Raw genomic sequence first — 15,553 nt, 5'->3', positions numbered from 1 at the left:
TGAATTAAATTGAATGAATTTGTCTTTCTGCTGTGTACCCTGCCCTCGACCTTGAACTGGACAAAGGGCTTACAGAAGATGGATGAATGGATGTTTGACGACTGGGACTTTGCCAAAATTGTGCCTCGTCTGCTCTTTTTGTTTGTGATTTTCAAGGACAGGATGTCGAGGCACGGTCAAGGTCAGAGCTGCATCATGTCGGGGTGGGTGTGTGTGTGTGTGTGTGTGTGTGTGTGTGTGTGTGTGTGTGGTGGGGGGGTTGACGGGCGGCGGCTTTTTTTTTTGCAGATGATTTCCTTTTAACTTTCAGTATTCACTGAAGTCTTTAAGATCTCCAAGTCTGCGTTCAAAAGTTATTTATTTCCAAATATGTCATCATCACAAAGTAATTTGTTGCTCACATAAAGTTTAATTTGAAAAGAAAAAACAAGCCCGACTCGATTGAAAACAGGCTTGAGGAGTGTTTAAAGACTCAATTTCAATGTCATTTAGGTAAGTTGGCTGATGTTTCAGCGTCTTTAACTTCAAGAGAGAAAAGGAAATAAGCCTGTTTGTTCCAACTGCTGCTGTTTTCCATATTTAAGTCCTGCTGAAAAAACCCAAACACATTATTGCAGCAGCAGAAGATCACACACTGTCCATACGTTACTATAGAAACTCGTGAATCCATCTATTCGAACGCTCTGCGCTGGAAACCATCACGACAGGAACATGTGCCGTTTACGGTCAAAACTTTAACGTCCATAAAGTGTCTGTAATCAAACTGAACTCGTCTTCAGTCGCACAGCAGCTGCCCCTCATCATGGCCGCGTCCCGTTCAGGCTCGGGATCGTTTCATGAAGTAACTCTGAAAACCGTTTGAGGAGGCAACGACGCGGTTTATGTCAGTTTTGGCAAAACCGCGCGCGCCCTACGCTTAGCAGTCATTTAATGTGGAACGGAGCATTTATTTATATGGCGGCGCACATTAAACGTTTATGAGCGCGTCATTACAGCCATGTTTTTTTTTCTTTTATTTTACTGTATCATGTCGGATCCGACTCCCGAATAGTGCGAGAGAATAAGGCGACTGTAAAACTTAATACTAAAATAGATCATCTGACTGACCATAAATCAATGAATTTCTCCAGTGTGCACAGATCATTTTTTAGAATTGATTTATCATTTACATTTTAAATGAATATAACCTGCATGGCGCAGTGGTTCGAACTCCAGCCTCACAGAGAGAAAGTTCCCGGTTTGAATCCTGGTCGTTCGCATTGACAAATTCTTTTACATGTTGACAATTCTCACTTTGGACTTCTCAGACTGAGACACAAACTCTACATACGCATTGACAAATAATTCCCCCTCACTTGTGGCGTCCCCCAGAGCTCCGTCCCGGGTCCCATTCTCTTCATTCATTCTCTTCTCCAGCTTTCCATAAATACGACATACTGATATATACATACATGTATACATACCTGCTATACTGATGACACTCCGCTGGAATGAACTGAAAAATAAAATGTATGAATATCCAGCTTGCAGTAAAGACAAAATAAATGACCACATCAGGAAAATCCAGTAGTTTGTATGAAAAAAAAAGGGTATTTAAACGGCATTTGAAAGTAATTGAGAGAAACTACTGTGAACTTCATGTACAATTTTTCCAAAAAGTTTTAGAAATGAAGGTTGGAAGAACTCAAACGTCTGCGCGGGATTAGCCTTGTTAATTTCTAATGTCGAGGAAGAAAGTTGCCAAGCTTTTAGTGAAAGACCTTTTGATGGAGAACAAGTCTATTTTTTTCTTTTTACAAGTAACAAAGTCTTTTATCTGCAAAGAAAACCTCAATTCTGGCGCACAACTCAAAATCCAGAGGAGAAATCATCAGTCCTGATATTACAGACCGACAATTCCAGGAGAGAGAGAGCGAGTCGGCTCGCTATGGAAGACAAAAAACAAAAAAGCACTTTTAGTTTGCTTATTTTTATTCAGCAGATTTTTAATAGAATGCAAAGGTCCATTATGTGGAAACAAATTCATACACTGTATCTGCTATGGCATACCGAGACAGAAAGAGAAGAGACTGCCAGAGACAAGGGGTCATTACCGTTATTAGAATGTAAACTTTACAGAAGAAGAGATGATAAAATGCCACATGAAGGCATCCATATTTACTGGTCATAAAAGTGTGACATAGTGAATAAACGACAAAACACGCCCCACAAAAACATCTGCAAATGTCATCATCACACAGATATACATTGAAGACAAAAATAAACTCGTCATTTCCGTCTGTGTGGCTCCACCTACAGTATTTCTTTAGAATAAAGCAATTTACACCTTTTCTTCCGACATTATCCTCAACATTTATAAGAAATGTATCCGGGAAGCGTTTGTTGGAATAATGGAGAGTTTGTTTTGTTGTTGGTTTTTTTTTATTTATTTTTTTCCCCCCCTGAACCACCCGGCCCCGAGGTAAGCGCGTCGAGAAAGCGGGGAACATGATTGGCTGAAACATGGAGCGTCATCGTTATCGATTAATATCATCCACGACAGGAAGTTTGCTGAGAAGGAACATGGCAGATAACACAGATTGGCAATAGTGCAGGTTGCTGGAGCTGGCAGTGGCGGACTAGAAAAAACTAAATAACAGAGGAGGAATAAAAGGTTTTTGCATGATAATTCTTGTTTGTTTTTTTATTTTTTCTATTTTACCATTGCGAGCATGCTCTAGGGGGCAGCGCAGAGGAGAATAAGAGTGTGAGCGGAATGAAAAAGCCGAACCGGAGGGATGTAGCGCCAAATAAAGAGGAAGAGTGAGTCAATGCTTGTCGTTTAGTTTCATCTTCTGTCCAATACATCACTTGCCGTCCACGTTGGTCTTTGGAATGGTGTTTTATCGGATGGTCAATTCTGTTTTTTTCTTTTCTTTTTTCTCTCCATTCTTCCTTCATTTTTTTTCTCTCCTTTTTTTCTTGTTAACGGTTGTAACCAAACTCGTCGGCGTCGTCCGCGCGGAAGTCGCCGTAGCGCCAAATGTTGAGCTGATGGGAAGAGAAGAAGAGCGTGATGTGAGAAATGACCGGAGAATGGCGGTCGAAGGTTCAACCACGTTGAACCGTCGCCTTCCGTATAACCTCCCTCGCTTATTACACCTTCAACTGAGAGCGAGCGAGCGAGATGGCTGCTCTCACAGTCCAGTGCGAAGGCGGCGGCTGCTTCATCGTCGTCGCCATCGTTTAATCTGACTCTTTGCGCTTTGGGCCCACAATCCTTCAAATACCACCCAGTCTATCACTTCTCCCATTCCATTACATAGACGCTCCCGCATCGCCTCATAAACTATAGGATGCATTTACAAGCTAAATGTCGACGCCGCCGCACTGTGTGTGTGTGTGTGTGTGTGTGTGTGTGTGGGGGGGGGGGGGGGGGGGTTGTTGGAACAGCCCCCAGTTTGTTTTTTTTTTAACTGTGATAAAACTGTCCTCTGTGTGTGTGTGTGTGTGTGTGTGTGTGTGTGTGTGTGTGTGTGTGTGTGTGTGTGTGTGTGTGTGTGTGTGTGTGTGTGTGTGTGTGTGTGGGCTCTCAGAGGCATGTGCGCTCAGCTGTTAATGCCGTGATTCATAGCTAATTAGCGACCGCACTAATTAGCACTAGTTATTAGGATGAATGAACCCCCCCCCCGCTGCCTTTTCTCGGCTCCTCCCCGACACCCTGAAAAAGAAAAACATGGCGCCAACTCTGACTGTGAGTACAGTTGCGCCTCTGACGCTGCGTTAGCTGCGCCGCAGAGCAGACGACGACAACTTCTTTTAAGTTTGAGCGAGTCCAGTAATAGTCTCATATTTGATCGAACACACACCAAAAAAAAAAACCCGCCGCCGTCCTCTTTGGTGTTTAATTGTGCCGGAAAATGTGAGTGATCATGTAAAACGCGTAAATACTGCTGAGGTGGTAAAATAGTCCGATTTAAGTGAAGTCCATTCATCACTTTAACATCAAGCTACCTGCAGATGCTGTGATTACATTTTATTAAATTCTTTTCTTATTCAACTGCACCGTCCTTCAGCCGAATTTATTAACATGCTCAGTCTCGGAATGCAGAGGCACTTTTAAATCCACACCACTTACAAATAACTTTCCCCTCAATGTTGAAATAAATCATTGGATGAGTTCTACGCTCTCCTGAAATCCCTCGACGTGCTCAAAGGCCTCCACATCCTCCTCGCCGACGCCTCGGCCGGCTCTTTAGATCATAGCGCGTTGACACCTCGCACTTAAAATGCGGAGCCTAAATGTCAGAGGTTTAATTAAAACAGGTTCCCTGTGAAGTTGGAATATTTACCCCCCCCAAAAAAAATCCAAGCGTTTTATGGATTTTATGGCGTGTGATGACTTCAACCTGAACACTTTTCTGGTTTTTAATTCATGTGAATGAGGCGAGCGGATTCAGAATGTGGGTTTGGTGCGACATTTTCAAGTGAAAACAGAAAACTAATTTTTTTTTTTGAAATGCTGCTACCGGTCATGTGCACCACGGCCAGAGTAAATACTTCTTCTGCACGTGTGCAAGTAAATGGACAAGAGCAACAATGGCGGCCTCCACAGTGCGATGACTCCCAGTCCATATGCTCCCGGGTAGTTTGATAGTTAAGACTCAACCGTGATAACGATCCACATTTTTGCCATACGAATGTCCGTGTACTCGCCACTGTCAATGTTTCGGCACCCACTAGTGGTCTGGCATGGTAACTACATTCTCTGCAGCGTTTTGTACCATTTTCAAAAACGATGTGTTTTCACTTGAAATGTCGCGGAAACGAGGCCTGAATGTTTACTGTGTCCAAACCTCGCTACAATCATTCATAACTGTGAGATTATTTCTCACTAATTAAGTTTGTTCATATTTTCCATTTTTATTATTGTTAAAAATCCCAAATGAGAATATAAGACAGTGTCTTGTTCCTCCCTGAGCTCGATGGTCGCTCTCTAATCAGGTTGAAAACGGGCCTCAAAGTTACACTGGTGGAAAAAACTGAACAAACAACAGTAGAAAACATGTTTACAGCAGCAACTAGTGTGAGTTGGAAATATTTCAGGTTGCCTATCTGAGGCCCTGGTGAACGTTTGTGGCAGCAGGTTGATGAGACTTCACTCACACTGTGGCTGAATGTGTTCTGAGCTCAATGAGAGAAAAGGAGATACTCGATGAAGCTACACAGATCTTACTGAACAGCCATTTTTAGCGTACTCTTCACTCTCTGACCTATTTTAGCTTCTGAACGCTCGCTGGCACATGCTCCTCCCCCCCCCCCCCCCCCCCCCCCCCCCCCCCTTCATGTCCTGTCTGTCCCCAGTGCTTTAGCACACAAACCCCACCCCCATTTTCACAGTATGGACCTGGACATACTGTGGGCAGTAATCCATATGGGACAATGGCGCCTGCCAATGTAATGTGTGACATCTTGAGAAAAGGAAAACGCAGCAAAAGGGATGAAACACTTTCTGGTGTAGTTGGTGAGGGGAAAGTAATTAGTGCTGTAATGTGTTCTTGTTTTGGCGCCATTAGATTTCTAACAGAGTGTCAGACAAATGCTTGGTTATTAAGACGAGTCAAGAAAAGAAGATAGGGGGGAAAAAAAAGGGAAAAAAAGGGGGAAAAAAGACAATGAGATGTGTGCAGCGACTTACCCTGGCACTCTTGGCAGATTCTTGACTGTTCAGGTACTCTGTCACCTGCGGCAGAGAAGAGACGAGTCATTAGCATCATCACATCACTGTGTCACACGTTAGGATTTAAAGGATTAAGGTGGAATCGATGCGCCCTTTCAACGTGCTCACAGACATTTCTTTCACCCGCTCATGTGGAAGTTTCTTTGGATTTTTCTCCACGGGCGTTTGCCGACACTCTAGATGTCGGGAACGCGGCATTCTGTCGATCAAGACGTCACGCACGGACACGGCGTGGTCGTGTCACTGCGGGGGAGGTGGGAGGGGCTCTCGAACCCTCCCCTGTGCCGGCTCGCCTCGGGCCGACACTCTGCCGGGTTGTAGCAATCGAGTGTAGAATCATTTCTTCTGACCAAACTTGCTCATTTCTGGTTTGTTCGGAAAGATTTTTTTAAGTATGAAAAGTTTAATTCAACTTTTTTTTTTTTCTGATTGATTAAGAGAATAATTATTCATCTAAATAACAATTTGTCACAGCCTTACAACTCGATGACTCTTTTCTACTTGTGTCACTGTTGGATAAGCTCAATGAGCAACTGACTCGGTGACAGATTGTGTGATAATAATAGTTTCATTTCATGCAACATTTCTTTGTGAACTTTCATTTTGTAAACTTTTTCTTTTCTTTCTTATTTTTTTTTTTTAATAAAACAGGTGCAGGCGATAGTTTCTATTTCTAATCAAGCTGTGTTACGTCCACAACAAACCTGCCACATAACAAATGCTGTTCAGGGGTGATTTTGTTTTTTAATTCATCACGCAGCAAGGGAACATTAGACTTTCTGATTTTCTCAATATTAATGCTGCTGTTTGTTAGGCTGAGGACAGAAGTTATAGTGGGAGATACAAGAGGAGTTGAAAGAGGAGAGCAGTGTTGAGCATATTGACTGCTTCTGCTAGAGCAGCCATTTAGCCTCATTGAATGAACCAGTGATGAGTCACAGGCCAGAGGGTGGGGGTGGGGGGCAGAGAGAGAGAGAGAGAGAGAGAGAGAGAGAGAGAGAGAGAGAGAGAGAGAGAGAGAGAGAGAGAGAGAGAGAGAGAGAGAGAAGTGGCAGTCCTTCCTGAGTGGGGCTGTCTTCTGCCGTCACACGATCGGAGCGCTTACACAGTGATCAAGTAATACACGAGACACACGCACAAAACAGTTCACGTCACCTCCGCCCACTCCCCGTTCCGCCTGTGAAGTATACGTCTGTAAGTACGATCTGAGCAGCAGATGAATGAGTCGTCCCTGGATCACAAGTAAACATTAGCCTGACAGTAAAAGACGGAGTTTAAGGAGAGAGCACAAAGAGACCGCCGACAGTAAAGAAGAGTCATTGTCTGCATGTAATAGCTTCAATTGTGCACCAGGTTTTTTTTTGTTTGTTTTTTTGAGCTGATTATAGTAGCGGATGAGCTGGCATTCACACTCAGATGCACGCACACACGCACACGCTGGAACAAGGATGCCAGATGTAAGAATAAAAAAGTCTAGTGTGGATTGGGCTCCGGAGTTTAATTGCTGAGCCTCGCTGGTGCACGATGGTTGATTTGATAGCTACGCTGCACGCGGCTCGGCCAAGACAACAGACCTGCAGCTGGAAACGTACAGCCGTTGTCTGCGCGAGTGCACATGTGAGTGAGTGTGTGGCTGGGGAAAGTGCTGCTGCTGCAAAAGTCATCCGTCAAAGCCAACTAAAGGAGAGATTTTTTTTTTTTTTTTTTTTTTTTTGGAGCGAGGGGGGCGTCGGGATGTGGCATCTTGGTCCCATCAGGCAGATGTCACCATATGGAAGAACCAGCCGACGATATTTCACAAGACACAAAAAGGCCAGTGATGCTGTTTGGGCTTCGGCGGGAAGCTCCAAGAGTCCCCAGCAGTTGTGCTGTGCGGCACTTTTAAAGCTGGCGGGAAAAGCTAAAGAGATGTGGAAGAAGGTTTCATACCTGCCAAAGCAGATATGGCAATATTTATAACTAATATCTCAAGAAATTCCTGAGAAAATTTTTTAATAAATTGCCAAAGCTGGAAAAGCTCAACTTCAGAGGAAATAAACTTCCATCAACAATTTCCCCAGAACTCCACAGTGCTGCGAGTCTGAAAGTATTCTGTGAAGGACGCAAAGTCAAGAGCACTCCAGCACAATGAGCGCAGATTATATGCATCCATATGGAAACCGCCATGGCGAGCCTCTTTGTACGCCGGTCGGGGGGGGGGACCCTCATCTTGGCTCGCCCTCGTCTTTCACTGTTCTCAACAGCAAATCAGCACGCAGCTGAACACGGATGATGACTGCCTTCAGATTGTGAACAGCTCCACATATCCTGTCCCGGATCCAGCAGGGAGGCATAATGACTCATTTACAGCGAAACTCGCATGGAGTGGCGAAGAAAAAGGAATGCTTCTTGTATAGAAGAGACAAGAGTACCGCTGAATAGGAGGGGAGGAACGCGCTGCACACCAAGAGTCTAACTGACAAAAACCCTGGTCAAGGAAAGGCCAACAAGAAAGTTAGCAGTGATTACAGCGGATACGAAGCCGCGCGGAGTAATGATGACGGACACGGAGAGAAAACGCCGTGTTTGTAGGGGGACCGGGTAGCAGAAGGCAGTGGGTGACAGTGTGCTTATCTGGATGACCCAACAGAGCTCCCATATGCCAGACAGATGCCATTGTGGTGAGCAGTGGCCACCGACACTGGCAGCAAACAACGTGCTGCTTGGCCAGCGAGGCTTCCCGGAGCGTGAGAGCGTCCCTGATTTTTAGCAGATTAAATCCAACCCACTGTTGACAGATAAACTAATAACGGGGGTTAAAGTAGAATCCTGCTCGACGTCAACCTGGCAGATTTCCAACTAATGTGCATATTGACTTCAGCACAACGTCAAAACAAATGCGTTTCCACAAAAGAAGCCAAAGTTACAGACCCACATCACATTCAACAGAATTCTGCTTGAAAGTTGCTGTTATTTGTTTTTCTCGCTAAGTATTAACTACTGACTTAGCAAAATTGCACCGAGGCTGAAAAGGAGAGAGAACCATGAATATATTCTAATTCCCGAGCAGGTAACTTTAACGGCGGGACACTGTGTGTAAGTGTGAAGCTTCCCGTAAGATGAACGACAGGTGGTGAGGGTCTGGCAGCTTGGCACTACTTCTGTGTGTCTGACTGGCTGTGAAGAGAGCGCGCGAGAGAGAGAGAGAGAGAGAGAGAGAGAGAGAGAGAGAGAGAGCGAGAGAGAGTGTATTTCCCCGTGCTGGCCATCATGCCATGCCCAGGTGGTGTTCTGGTAAGCGTGGTGTGAAAGTGATGGATCTGAGCGAAAGCTAACATGGCACTTTTGTGACAGGTTGTTCTCGTCTGGTGCGTAGGTGAGCCGTCGTTCTTTTATTTATTTTTTTCTCTCCCGACTTAATTTCATGTGAAAATGCAAAGTGAACCCGGATGATCGAGCACATATGAAAAGCGAGTGACTAATCAAAGATTCAGCAGCGGGGGTACGCTCGCTCGTTCTCTCTCGGTCTCTTGCTTCCCGATGTGGGATGTCAGGCGACTTAAAAAAACCGCCCGAGTGGAAGGGGAACAATGGCGGCCGAGCGCCTCTCGTTACCGCCAATGACGATCCGAACGAGAGAGAAGCTGCCACCGAGTCCCTTCAGTTCTTTGTTTCTGTGCCGCTCTTGTTTTTCATGCCGCCCTGGCAATCCTCATGGCATCTCGTGCCCCTTCTTCTTCCTCCTCCTGCCATCTCGGCCTCCTCTGGACTCCCGAGTGAAAGCCCCAAAAAACTCTGCACAAGACGGATCGGCGTCGGGAGCGTCTGCTGGAACACAGCGGCTTTTATGTCTGTAACTCACACGGTTTTTAGTCAAGTGTACTTGGCTGAGCGCTGGATTGTCCTGAGAGACATCGCTTATTCAACATGCCTGGCCATGAATACTGCATGGCAAGCAAACAGAGAGAAGGCCAGGGTTTGTGGAGGAAATCTTTTCAGACATGTTATTGTACAAGTTGTTTGATTTTTTTTGGGGGGGGGGGCTCCTCGAAGCTGTGTCTTCTATGCGTGAGGACCGACAGGAAGCTAGTGTGCTCCAAGAAAGACACCGACAAAGAAATCCTACATTTTTAGAGATGTATAGTTATTCAAAACATGTCACAATTAATTTCTATATTTCACACACTAGGATAGACTCATAACTTACATCAGGAGCTGAATTGCTTGAGCGCCTCATTTTTCTCCTTACTTTCTCCTACTGCAAGCATTTCCTGAGCTGTCAGTGGTGCAGGGAAATTGCCGACTCTAAACTGCAGAATTTGCGGTGTTCTTTCAGCAGATTATAAATTTTGCATAGAAGTGGGGTGGAAAGGGGGAAAAAAAAAAAAAAAAAAAAGTCTCAGTGAAATTCTGTTCATGCAGCTTCCTGCTCCTTCGTAAATCTGTGGATTGTTCCAACCAAACAGGAGCGACAAGACTCACATGCATAATATGTGACGGAGAGTCATCGACCCTTTCTGAGGCAAATTGAGATTGCATCCTGTTGCATGCTGGTCCCCCTAGCGAGGCTGTCGGAGGGAATCAGACGCTTCGGAGGGAACGCGGCTTGACAAGCACACCAGCATGGGTTCATAAAGTTAAAGAGGACACACACACACACACGTAAAGCACGTGCAAGTACGAACGGCAACATTTTCCACCGCACTGCCAACGGCGTCGAAGGCAAGCAGAGCTTACGTAAATATTAAGGTTTCGTACCGATACGTCGTCGACACAACCGCTTCCCTCACCACACACAGTTCTTTAGACGGTGAGACTTTTCACTCCCTCTCAATACATTCTTTTCTTTTCCCAGCAAGGTCGCTCGAATCCAAAATGACGGAGGTGTGTGTGTGTGTGTGTGTGTGTGTGTGTGTGTGTGTGTGTGTGTGTGTGTGTGTGTGTGTGTGTGTGTGTGTGTGTGTGTGTGTGTGTGTGTGTGTGTGTGTGTGTGTGTGTGTGTGTGTGTGTGTAAACATCTGCAGAAGATGGAATGGCGGCTTGTGAAGTGGCGCGTGTCAGCAAAGACATGTCAAAAGGGCCGTCAGAGCGGTGGCAGCAGGGGAGGAAGCTCTGTGTGTGTGTGTGTGTGTGTGTGTGGTCAATATCGGGGGAGCAGAGAAATATCCATTAAAAGGTCCCATCGCTAACCCTACTTGTAAATTAGGTATTGAGCCATTGGTGAGGAGCGGTCATGCTGTCATACACCCATGAAGCCCAGTGTGTGTGTGTGTGTGTGTGTGTGTGTGTGTGTATGTGGTTTTATTTTGGGGGAGAGGAGGCGGGGAGGCCCTTGACGGGCCGTGACAGGCACTGTGGTTGAAAAGCGAGGCCCGCTAACCCGAAAATCAGTCAATTGGTAGTTGGGGTTTGGCTAAAAGCCATTTTTACACAGTCCAGACTTCTGGGGTGAAAGTGAGAGAAACCCGAACGTCCACGGGGAGCTTCTCACTTCCTCTCTGACACAAACCCTCAATTTCTATCCTTTACCGTCGCCACAATTTCAACATTCTTTTTTTTAAACCACCTTTACTGTTTCCCCCCATTGTGGTATTCCTTTCCCTCCGTCTTCCTTACATTGCAAGCACATAAGGGACAAGCACACGCGTCCCCTGCGCTTGGGGACAGCCCATAAGCGACAACAGCGGTGCAACATGAAAGAACGTTGGCCCACTAGGCCTCGTTTTGTTGCAGTGAACCTGCTGCATGGAGGCAGCAGCATTCCCACAAGGCTTCTCATCAGTGTCCAAACCAATGGCAGCCGAGGCCGGCATCACACGGGCCCCGTTTCTGAGGAGTATATGTACCAAACAGCATAATTACGCCTTGATAAATGGAGCAGGCCTTCCCTGGAGGCATCCTGTATGTATGTGTGTGTGTGTGTGTGTGTGTGTGTGTGTGTGTGTGTGTGTGTGTGTGTGTGTGTGTGTGTGTGTGTGTGTGTGTGTGTGTGTGTGTGTGTGTGTGTGTGTGTGTGTGTGTGTGTGTGTGTGTGAGGCGCCTTCCTGATTTCCTGTATGGATTCCCCCACATTTAGCTCCAGCGCCATATTCATCTACACTTTCAAACCCCATTAACACAATTACTCTGCATCGCTGCTGTTAACTACACGGGGGTCGCTAATAGCAAGTTGGAAGAACACTACACTACCCATGAGACACTTAGTGTAAAAAGAATCAACTACAGTAAAAGGAGGCTATTTAGATGCGTTTATATGTTTGGGTTGAAGCATTTCTGCTTGGGTTATACAGATGTTGACGTTTTGAAAAAAACTGCCTTTATTTTTATTTTCCACACGGCTCCTTTTTTTAACCTAAAGGATAAAATCTCTCTTTTGGTTGTTTCTCGTTCTAGTTTTCCTCCTAAAGATTGGAAGGATTCAGAAACAAAAGAACTTGGCCAATTAAATATTTTAATCTTTTTATCTAACCTTTAATATCTCATTACTGTCTGTTCCTGCTTCTGACTTGTATTAATTAAAAAATATCAAGACCTTCTTTAAACATTAGCATGCGTGTGGTCTTCATGCTTGTCGTTGTTGTATAAGAGCAGATTTTGCATTGCGAGTGTTTTTGTGCATTTTCTTGTTGCTGCTGCACTTAGAATTGGATGTCAACTGATTAACCTGTTAAACAAAATAAAGATTAAATATTGTCAATCAATACTCGACTGGTTTCTGTCTCAGAATGAGAATCTACTGACTGTCTGGAAATCCAGAATCAAATGAAAATTTCGCTTTACAATGGTCACATTGTCCATTATTATATTTTTATTTGGGTCTAGCACCTTTGGTAAGCAGAATATATATATAGCTTTTAAATTTACTATATGGACTGAGTCAACTTATGTCTTAATAGTAGTGCTAATGTTTCATGAGGCCCTTTGGGAATATTTCTGGTCTCGTCAGGGTCAATTGTGACCATTTTAGTGATTATAGATTTGAGGAAATACTTTCAAAAGGAAAAAGCTTGAAAGAGGTAGAAAAAGCTTTAAATAACCTAAGTTAAAATTTTCCTTCTGGCAATCAGTGTTTGGACATGATCTTCGTTCCAATTGAAACATGTGAGCATCAAACTTTTGAAGATCATAGTTAATTTTCCTCTTTTGGAAAACAAATGAAGGAATCGACTGGCTTCTTATCAAGAATCCAGGGTGGTGGCATCTTCTGTGTTGGCCTGAAATAATATGTCATCCCCGCAGCACAAAAACAAAACTTGCATCTGAGGAATGTCGCCACTTAAATAGTTCTCTTCTGTTCCCTCAAAGCCTTTTTCGCGACTTTAAAGTCCTCTGCTCAACAGTCAGACATGAAAAGGAAGGCCTCTGTGTGATTGGAGCAACAATACGGGAAGGAGATAAAAAGGAAAAAATAAAAAATAAAAGTATATTTCCCGGGAGGGCTCCTGGGTAATTAAAGATTCCAGGGCTCTCACTCTGAGGAGGCCACCTCACAGCTGTTCTCCCCAGTCTGCCTTCTGCCGACACACTCACACACACATTTCAATACAGAGCTCAGGCGCGTGTTCATAAACATTAGTTTAAGGTGTGTGTCTTAATGCGTTCAGTCAGGAACACAGAGGAAATGGAGTCGATACAACAGCTCTGGCCGCCGCCGCTTCTGCTGATTGACAATAATTGCGCTGGAGAAGTGACGGACGCTTCCGTGCTTGTAAGTGACTTGTAATTAGCAAAATGGAGATTATTAGATCGCAGCACTGATGAACCTTTGGTGGCTCGCACCAGCGTCAGTGGGTGAGACGGCGAGCGGTCGGCCTGGGTTTGCATCTGGCTGAAAAGGCAGCAGAGCACAAAAGATAGCTCTGCTAACCAGACAGCCGTGTTCAACTGGAGCCGCCGTGACAGACTCATTACGTCCCAGATGAATAAAAAAATATCAGGCTTTCTGTTTGTGACTCAGATATAGCTGCTGGAGGTATGTATTACTTGGAAACATTATTTCATACTTAAATAAAGCGGCACTTCAATTTAAGGATACAGATCAGGGAGGGTCAAACGCGGGTCTTGCGACCTGGTTTTTGGCCCACGTGCCTCATGTTCGACAACCCTGACATAGACGTTCAGTCCATCTTTTAAAATAGCAGCTTACCTCATGGGGAATAACAACCAATAACAACTCCCCATAATGTGAATACGCAAACAAATTCAGTTCTTCACAACAAATAGAGTTTCCGGTGCACGGTTGCTGTACACATCACATAGAATTATACAAAAGATGCATTACCACCGATACCGGGGAGAGTTCACGGAGCAGAATCAGCTGAGGCAAGTAGCAAATAATTGCTTATAGCTGAGGCCACTACCAGGTGTGATCTGAGCGCCTCTCCACTTTAATTCCTGGAGATTACTCACAGCGCTGCCAGACAAATTGCAAATGAGACGCACGCATGTCCAGTGTGGCCTAAATGACATCCTCAAGCACCGCGTGGAGAACACAAATACCAAAGGTTGAAATAAAAGAGGACGGAGTGTGTATGACTGAGTGGATCTGTGAGTGGAGGGAGAAAAAAATAATAATAATAATGACAAGACAGAAGAGAAAGGTAGTGATGTGCGGACGACAGAGAAATGGAGGAGCAAGAGGAATGGAAAACACAGGAGCGAGTAAACAAGAAAGAAGTGATGAAGAGGAAAGTGTTGGAAAGATAAGAGGCGAGAGGAAAAAAAAAAAAGAGTGATTTTCTGATGGTGGCAAAAAAGCAGGAGGAGGAAAAAACGGACAAAATCAAACTGTGAACAATGGCTGGAGAAAGACATTGGAGGAATGAAAGGAAGAGAGAGAAGTGTGTGCCAGTGTGGCAGGGCGCCATCCTCGGAGTGGACGCTTGACGACGCCAGGACAATTTAAGGACGGCTCAGTATATCTGCTGTGCCTGAGGTGGGAAAGACATGGAGTCAGCTTTTGAGAGTTCAGGTCAGAGAGCGAGAGAGAGAGAGAGAGAGAGAGCGAGAGAGAGAGAGCGAGAGAGAGAGAGAGAGAGAGAGAGAGAGAGTAAAAAATAAACTTGATCTCGATGCATACAAAAGATGCCAACAGGAGACTGTGTGTCAAAAATGATCATTTCCTTCTTTCATAACAAGAACAGCAGTTGCCAACAGGAGCAATCAGGCCAAATGACATAGTTGACACTCTTCTATATCTGGATGCCTGAGGCGGCGATTACTGAGGTGCTGAGCTTGATTTAACAGCTCGTTTATGTTACTAACATGAGAACATGCCACTTTGCATCGCGGCCAATTGTACCCGACAATCTACAAAGTGCAGCGGTGCTGCAACTCCGGCACCAAGTAGAATGAAGCAAACACACACCGACACGATCGCAGACTTCTTCGCCTCCACCTTCAAAAGGAGCGAGGCGATCGGTGTCTCAGACGTAACAGGATGCAGTCTGGAATTAAAAAGTCGAGGCGACGACGGTGGAGTTTCTACTTCATACGATGTACACATCATGGACCTTCTGTATTCAAAGCAATGATATGAAATTAATGTGAAGCACCACATTAATCACAGGCAGAAGGACGACACATGATATGCCAGATGTAACACAGATTAAACTTTGCTCTGACATCAAACACTGCCTGATTATATAAACACAGTATGTGCATGCACAATAAGCACATGTAATGGATATAAACTATTTGTAATGTATACAAATGCTGGCCTATATTTTTTCCAATGCTGTATTTGGTGGTGGTGGTGGTGGGGGGCACCAGTCACACTTTAATCCCACATTTTATCATCCGAGCACACCTCTGGGTCACTCGGTCACTTCCTCTTCATCTTTTTCAACGTTCATC

At 44.8% G+C, this 15,553-nt stretch overlaps 1 protein-coding gene across 1 annotated transcript in view; it reads right to left on the bottom strand.

The window, feature by feature from the left end:
- Window positions 1-1,950: 1,950 nt before the first annotated feature.
- snd1 (staphylococcal nuclease and tudor domain containing 1) overlaps window positions 1,951-15,553 on the bottom strand; it is a 182,771-nt gene continuing 169,168 nt past the window's right edge. Inside the window, exons 23-24 of the mRNA XM_080491780.1 lie at window positions 5,678-5,722; window positions 1,951-3,030 (exon numbers count right to left, since the gene is read on the bottom strand). Of these exons, the coding sequence (XP_080347906.1) occupies window positions 2,965-3,030; window positions 5,678-5,722 (111 nt within the window). The 3' untranslated portion in view covers window positions 1,951-2,964. The remainder of the gene's footprint in view (window positions 3,031-5,677; window positions 5,723-15,553) is intronic.

Source organism: Lipophrys pholis (assembly GCF_963383615.2).
Source record: "Lipophrys pholis genome assembly, chromosome: 22".
In the NCBI taxonomy this organism is placed as follows: domain Eukaryota; kingdom Metazoa; phylum Chordata; class Actinopteri; order Blenniiformes; family Blenniidae; genus Lipophrys; species Lipophrys pholis.
Note: the sequence above shows the minus strand (reverse complement) of the source record. Positions and strands in the feature narration are given on the sequence as shown.